We start from the raw sequence: 7,685 nt of genomic DNA, 5'->3' as shown, positions 1-7,685 counted from the left end.
TTGTTAAAAACATATCATGCTAAACCAGTCTTATTTCATTCTTTGACAAGTGACTAAACTAGTAGACCAGGAAAAAGATGAGGAAACAGTATACTTTGACTTTGGCAAGGCATTTGACAAAGTAGACCACAAGCTCCTTCTTGGTAAGGTACAAAAACAATAACTGAAGGTTTTTAAGAAAACACTGCCAACTATCTGACATGGTAAAGGGTCTCCTACTTGAGCAGGGGGTAGGACTAGAACGCCTCCAAGGTCCCTTCCAAGCTCTATTTTGATTGATTGCAACCTTCTCTTTGCCTTGTTGCTTTTAATCCTTCAGTCACATTGTTCATATTTGTACAAAATCAGAAAAAGTATACTCCGTAGCTATTTAGTTGGTTTACACTTTCCCCAGATTTGAAGTGTGGAATAATTTTAGCCATTGGACCACTGGTCCTTTGACTTTGGATTGGAAATGTGGTTCTGCAGATAACCAGCCAGCAAGAAGAGGGGATCACTTGTAGCCGCCCCTTGTTTCCCCTTGCGAATTTGCTTTGTAGCGTATGGGGTGCCTCCCACTAGAATGAAGAAATATCCATGTGTTTAACTGGCAGGTGTGTTGTTTGAGCAACAAGGAAGCTGTTGCTTTGATGGACCCACTGAAAGGGGAAAGGAAGAAAAGCAGGCTGGCCAAATAAAAGCAGAGGGTTCGGGGCAGGTTGCAGTCAGAGTCCAGCAGGCACCATGAGGAGAGCTGGAGAGCAAGTGGGTCTCCTCCTGTTCTGCCTGATGATCGCAACCTGTCAAGGGGCACAGGAGTCCTCCTGCCCAGGTGAGTATCAGGCAGGTTAGCTCTGAGGAGCAGGAGGGACAGCGACTTGACTTTCTGCCAGCGTTCAGAGCTCAGCTCAAAAGAAGCACTTTCTTTTTGCTCCAAATGTTTTTCCTTCCTTTGCAGAGTTGAAGGAGCTGGGCCTGGATGGCAATGAGACAATAGCCATTGTGCGGGGGAGTCAAGGCTTGCCAGGACCACAAAGGCCACGGGGCCCCCCTGGCGTTCCAGGGGCCAAAGGTGGGTCTGTGGACAGAGGGTGAAGTTGGCTCCTGAACCTGACCCCTTCTGAAAGAAATGACTCGTCTTGTCACAAAGTCGACCTGTCGAAATTCCCCCTCCCAAAGGGGGCATTTCCTTGGGTTAAGTTGCCTGCTCTGGTTTAAACCTGCGCAAATCACAGAGTGGCTGGCAAGGGGCTGCCTACCCAGCCACCTTTGAGCAGTGGGCTACTCCCCTCCCTCCCTGTGGGCACCTGGGAGCTTCACCATGCCTTTCCTTAATTTGTGAAAGAGGCTTGCAGGGAATCCCTGGAAAAAATGGAGCCTCTGGGCCAAAAGGTGAGATGGAAAGAGAGAGTTTCAGATTCCCGGGTTGCAGGTGTGTTTGGGCATCTGGTGGAGACAGGGCCACTTTGGGACCCTACAACTGACCCTAGAGGTCAATCACACACTGCCGCCCCCTGCAGGGCCCCAGAACCTCACCTGTCAGCTCCCCTTTGTGTGGGCGGGAAAACAGCGCTGGCATCCCTGGGGCTTCCTGGGGTTTGAACCAGGTTGAGCGCAGGAGGTCTCAAAAGAATTTCTTCCCTTTGATTCAGGAGAAAAAGGAGACCCAGGACAACCTGGAGAGAAAGGTAAGAGTTTGGTTGTGCTCCTCTGGGACCCTGGTTCTTATTGTGCGCATCTTCACTCTCCGAGCCGCACATGGTGTTTCTCACAAATGACGTAAATCATGTCATCTGGTTTTGCTCCACTGTGCCAGAAGCATTTTCCAAAAGGAAGGGGCCCCCTTGAACATGGCTTATGGGGCCCCTCGGGGTTCTGGGGAGAAAGATTGGTACCTGTTTCCCCCTGGCAGGTGTTGCTACTTCTGGGCTTTGGGGGTTCAGCTGCCAGGCACCCCCTCTTGTGTCCCAGTAATGTTGCTGGACCCTCCTAAAGAGGGGGAATTCTTCACTTGTCCTTCTCTCTGCATTGCAGGCAAGAAAGGCGACCCAGGAGAAATTGGTAAGGACTGCACCCCCCCCCCCCAAATGGGAACAGCGGGAAGACCTGCCTTGGATCGGGGCCTCTGCCAGCCTCTCTCTTCTCTGAAGCAAAGGGGCCCCTGGCTGAATAGTACCGCTCAGCCCCCCAACAAGCTCAGTGGGATATGTAGTTGGACTCCTGACAGGTAGGCAGCCTGGGGCATGTCAGATGTAGCTGAGCCTCCGTCCCCCTCCCAATTCAGGTCAGCATCATGGTATCCTGAGAAGAAGCTGGAGGCACTTCGGTGCAAGCAAGGTGAGTGTGTGTGTCTGTGTGTGTGTGTAGGAGGGGTTCTTACTACTCATTCCCTTCCTGGCTGCCCCCCCCCCCCATTCCCTGGAAAGCTGATGTTGTGTCCAGGTAGTTCCAGTATTTGCAGAATCCACTTCTGACCACTTGCAACCTTTGGTTCATGAGGGAAAAGTGCCCTAAAAATGTTTCATCTTTAGAAGAAAAAGTCCACTACCAAAAACCTTTCAAGGGGGGATCCAGCCCACCCACCCAAAGTTAAGAGTAGCCCCCACCCCCAACTTGCAACCCCACACTGCAACCGCTTGGTCTGCTAACCAGCCAGATGCCTGTTGCCAACTGGCTGCAGCTACTGAGCCGGCCCTCAGGACTGAGTGAGGTGAGGGGCATTTTGGCAAAGACCCTGGAACAGAGAGCGCCAACCTCTCCTGCCCTCTTTCTGCCCAGGAGCCCCAAACTGCAAAGAGCTCTTGAAGAGAGGGACGATCCTGAGCGGCTGGTACACCATCTACCCCCAGGACTGCCGGCCCCTGCAGGTGCTGTGCGACATGGACACCGATGGAGGCGGATGGATTGTGAGTGTGGCAGAGGGTGGCTCTACCCAGGCATGGCCAAGGCGTGTGGCACTTCTGACCACTGTGCCTTGAAGGGACCTTCCATGGGGTTGTGCCCCACAGAAGACACACCCAGGATTGTAACTTTGCTGCCTGCCAGGAATGGGATGAACCAGAAACCGAGTCTTTCCTGAGGCCAGGATGGGAGACAGAGGGATCCTGGAGGGGGTCCAGTACTTCTGGGTGGAGAAAACCAGCTCTGAGACCCCTAAAATTTGGGAAGGGAGGGAAGAGTATGATTTTGGGACCTGCTCAGAGGGAAGGTTAAGGGTCCCAATTCTCCCCCGCAGGTCTTCCAAAGGAGGTCGGATGGCTCGGTGGACTTTTTCCGTGACTGGGCTGCCTACAAGAGAGGATTTGGAAACCAGCTGACCGAATTCTGGCTGGGGAATGACAACCTTCACCGCTTGACCTCGCTGGGTGAGGGGCTTCCCCTTGCAGCCCTGAACCCCCCTCTTGCCAGGGTAGAGGGGCGCATGGACCTTGCTGGGAACAGCTTTGAGGGGGCCTCTGTGGATGGGTGAGGCAGCAGAGAAACATACCTGCAGGGCTGTGAGTTTCGGTGACTGGGCAGTGCGCCAACTGACTCACGTGGCCGTTTTCTTCCCCCTAGGAAGGAATGAATTGCGTATCGACTTCACTGATTTTGAAAATCAGCATTCCTTCGCCAAATATGCATCCTTCCAGGTGGCGGCAGAATCCGACTGGTATCGGCTAACTCTGGGAGCCTTCATGGGAGGCTCTGCAGGTGAGTCCCTGACAAAATCCAGCATCCTTCTACATGAGCCTCTTGGAATTGGGCTGTGCCAGGCAGGCCAATGAAACTGGAATGATCTCCCCGTGGAGATTCGTACCCTCACCACCCTTCAGACCTTCCGCGCAGCCCTCAAGAGCTGGCTATCCCGCCAGGCCTGGGGGTAAAGATTTGATCTGCCCCCACCCGAATGTTGAATGAATGTTGTTTATTTTTTAATTATGTGTTATGTTATATGTTACTGTTTGTATCCCCTCCCTATAAGTTGTTAGCCGCCCTGAGTCCCCTCAGGGAAAAGGGCGGCCTATAAATAAACTTATATCCAATATATCCAATATCCAGCCTCCCTGGAGATGCTCTGGGCTGGCCTTCCATGCACCCATCCCCCCTCTCTTCCTCCCAGGTGACTCCCTCTCCTACCACAACAACATGCCCTTCTCCACCAAGGAAAAACGGCAGGACTCCCAAAAGAGCAACTGTGCTGAGATGTACCAAGGTGCCTGGTGGTACAATACCTGCCACTATGCCAACCTCAACGGGAGATACTGGCTGGGACAACACAAGACCGACGCCGATGGCATCAACTGGTTTACAGGGAAAGGCTACCACTACTCTTACAAGCGCACAGAAATGAAAATCCGTCCTGTGCTTTAGGCAGCTCCTTCAGGCTGATAGGTCCTTTCTTTCTGAGGGGTTCCAAAGGGCATCTAGTCCATCCCCTCTGCTTTTGATTTGCTACCTTGATAGAGAGCTTGCATTTTACAAAATTCACTTGATTAAATGATCTTGCAGAATTGGGGTGGGTGGGCTTTTCCATTTGCTCTCCTTCAGGTCCACTGGAGTTGGGCAGTCAACGAATGTTAAATAAATAAATAAAAATATGATCATTTATCCAGCTGATGGCCTCCATGTCTCTTTTATTCCAAGGGGATAAAATCTGCCAGCCTTTGGCAAAGGAAGGGCTCTGAGCACCCCAACACACTGCCAGAAAGTCTTGGCACCTCCTCTTGACACCATCCAGTGGCATAATTCTTTTTTTTTATTGCCGGTTCTCTGGGCGAGGCTTGGTGGGCGTGGCAAGGAAAGGATACCGCAAAATCCCCATTCCCTCCCCACTCTGGGGCCAGCCAGAGGTGCATTTGCCAGTTCTCCGAAATACTAAATATTTCCACTACTGATTCTCCAGAATTTCTGCTAAATTTCACTTCTGGCTTCAGCCCAGCAGAACCACTTAAATCTCCCACCTTTCCACCTGTAAACTCAAGGGGAAGACATGTATCTGTTTGCCCATCATGAATCTCAGAATAAATAAAATGCTGCTGTAACCTCAGAGAAACAAAAACAAGCTCCCCTTCCCTTCCTTGGCAAAATCTGTCAAGACTGCTTCTTTGGTTGTTCTACTGCCTGATGGATTAATTTAAAGATCAATGCATAAACCAAATTTGTTCCATTTATTTTATACAATGACAATAAAGACTATGCTAAAACAGTTTTATCTGGAGAAGAATCTTGAGATCTGAAGGTCAAATATCACTTTTCCAATTAGAAAGACATTTTGCATTCTGTCTTGCCCTGAATTCAGTGCGCAGGCTGGATTGAGTGTCCTTAAAGGTGCCACTCAGGATGGGATTCAGCCTCCAGAGCCCAGGGAAACCCTTTTTGCCCTCTTGGAGGCTCCATGGCCACACCCGCCCAGCAACCAGGCAGAGAACTGGTTGCTGAAATGTTTCTATCCCACCCCTGGTGCCACCCCATTTCAACCATTCTCTGTTGTTCTCCTATCAGTTTAAGAAAAACAGGGCCCCCTGTCTTTCGAACAACAGGAGAATAAATTGAAAAAAGGGAGCAGTCCCTGAAAGGCTGCTTTGAGAACTCTTAATTCTTCTCCACCGGGACTTCGCCTGGGTGCCTCCCTGGGGCCACTGGGCAGTGGGCCAAAGTGGGGAAAACCCTGTGGTCAGAGCTGCACCTCTTGTTCCTGGGGTCCCGCTGGCTGAGGATGACAGCAACGGGGAAAACAGAGGGGATGAGGAATAGCAGCCAATTTTATTTCATGAGTATTTCACAACCCTGTGTAAGAACAGTCAGGCTTTGTTCAGGCCAATTTCTCTAGTGGCTTTTCCAGGAGAGCCTGAGAAAAGGAAGCATCTCCTGGCTCTTTTCTGGATGGTTTCCAAGGATCTTGAAATCTGGGTTGCAAATGGACCTTTTCCATCATGCAATTCACAGCACTGACTAATACTGGATAAAATACTTGAAAAAATCATCTGTGAATATCTAGAAACAAATAAAGTTATAACTAGTAGCCGGCATGGCTTTGTTAAAAACAGATCATGGCAAACCAATCTGATTTCATTCTTTGACAAACTGACCAAATTAGTAGACCAGCAAAAAGCTGTCAAACAGTATACTTTGACTTTGGCATTTGACAAAGTAGACCACAAGCTCCTTCTAGGTAAGCTACAAAAACAATAACTGAAAGTTGTTAAGAAAATACTGGACAGCCAACTATCTGACATGGTAGAGGGTCTCCTGCTTGAGCAGGGGGTTGGACTAGAAGACCTCCAAGGTTCCTTCCAAGCTCTGTTTTCATTGATTGCAACCTTCTCTTTGCCTTGTTGCTTTTAATCCTTCAGTCACGTTGTTCATATTTGTACAAAATCAGGAAAATTATACTGCGTGGCTATTTAGTTGGTTTATACTTTCCTGAGATTTGAAATGTGGAATAATTTTGGCCATTGGACCACTGGTCCTTTAACTCTCAATTGGAAATGTGGTTCTGCAGATAACCAGCCAGCAAGAAGAGGGGATCACCTGCAGCCCCCCATGTTTCCCCTTGCGAATTGCTTTGTAGTATATGGGGTGCCTCCCTCTAGAATGAAGAATTATCCATGTGTTTAACTAGCAGGTGTGTTCTTTGACCAACAAGGAAACTGTTGCTTTGGTGGACCCACTGAAAGGGGAAGGGGACAAAAGCAGGCTGCTCAAATAAAAGCAGAGGGTCTGGGGCAGGTTGCAGTCGGCGTCCAGCAGGCATCATGAGGAGAGCTGGAGAGCAAGTGGGTCTCCTCCTCCTGCCTGATGATCGCAACCTGTCAAGGGGCACAGGTGCCCTCCTACCCAGATGAGGAGCAGGCAGGTTGGCTCTGAGGAGCAGGAGGGACCTTCTATCAGCCTAGCTCAAAAGAAGCACTTTTTTGTTCCAAATGTTTTCCTTCCTTTGCAGAACTTAAGGCGCTGGGATTGGATGGCAACAATGCAGTAGTCAATGTGCGGGGAATCCAGGCTTGCTAGGACCAATAGCCCCCCCCCCCCCTCCCGGTGCCAGAAATGAAGACTGCAAGAACTGGCATTAGAAGGAAGTGAATTGGGTCTTCTGGGCACTCGACCTGTTGAAACTCCCCCTCCAAAAGGGGGCATTTCCTTGAGTTTTCCAACCTGCACAAATCACAGAGTGGCTGGCAGGGGGCTGCCCACTCAGCCACTTTTCAGCTGGGGGCCTCTTCCGTCCCTCCCTGTGGTGGACTTTTTCTGCGACTGGGCTGCCTACAAGAGAGGATTTGGAAACCAGCTGACTGAATTCTGGCTTTGTCTCTGCACCTGGACGGATGTGGATGGGAGAAATCTGTCTTCACGGCAATGCATGATTGGACCATGGGATGGACTTGTGGGTGTTGGGGCAGGGTTTTGAACTTTCAACTGGGTGGGAAAACCTGGAAGCTCTCAGACTCTGTTTTTCCCAGATGTTCCATCACGACATCTCTAATAAAATGGAACTTTGAGGAAACTCGAGCCTCAGAGTCTTCCTTCATTGGGGGTGTTACTTGGGACCCTGACATTAACAAATCCCTTCTCAAATACTCACAATAAGCCCACGTGGCTGCTGGCCCACTTCTGCTTGCTCATGGCCACAACAGAACAGTAGCAGGATTAACAAAGGGGTAGTCTACTTAATAATACATATTATTACGGAAGCAAGAATGGTCTTTCTCCAAAACTGGAAAAAT

The 7,685-nt window shown here is 49.9% G+C and overlaps 1 protein-coding gene across 1 annotated transcript; it reads left to right on the top strand.

Moving 5' to 3' along the window:
- The first annotated feature begins 627 nt into the window (after nt 1-627).
- On the top strand, nt 628-4,332 carry LOC116519582 (ficolin-1-like). Its single transcript, XM_032233532.1, has 10 exons — nt 628-811; nt 938-1,051; nt 1,318-1,371; nt 1,632-1,667; nt 2,014-2,040; nt 2,269-2,316; nt 2,758-2,885; nt 3,215-3,344; nt 3,538-3,672; nt 4,082-4,332. Exons 1-10 carry the CDS (start codon nt 724-726, stop codon nt 4,330-4,332), a joined length of 1,011 nt encoding a protein of 336 aa, XP_032089423.1. The 5' UTR covers nt 628-723.
- The last annotated feature ends 3,353 nt before the right edge of the window (nt 4,333-7,685 follow it).

The sequence above is a fragment of the Thamnophis elegans genome, chromosome 16 (genome assembly GCF_009769535.1).
Source record: "Thamnophis elegans isolate rThaEle1 chromosome 16, rThaEle1.pri, whole genome shotgun sequence".
NCBI classification, from domain to species: domain Eukaryota; kingdom Metazoa; phylum Chordata; class Lepidosauria; order Squamata; family Colubridae; genus Thamnophis; species Thamnophis elegans.
Note: the sequence above shows the minus strand (reverse complement) of the source record. Positions and strands in the feature narration are given on the sequence as shown.

What these genes read in the sequence shown, in the direction of transcription:
- LOC116519582 (XM_032233532.1), top strand. Translation starts at nt 724, where the DNA reads ATGAGGAGAGCTGGAGAGCAAGTGGGTCTCCTCCTGTTCTGCCTGATG. An exon ending in GGCACTTCGGTGCAAGCAAG is followed by an intron (nt 2,317 to 2,757) that starts GTGAGTGTGTGT and finishes CTTTCTGCCCAG; the next exon opens with GAGCCCCAAACTGCAAAGAG. An exon ending in TCACCGCTTGACCTCGCTGG is followed by an intron (nt 3,345 to 3,537) that starts GTGAGGGGCTTC and finishes TCTTCCCCCTAG; the next exon opens with GAAGGAATGAATTGCGTATC.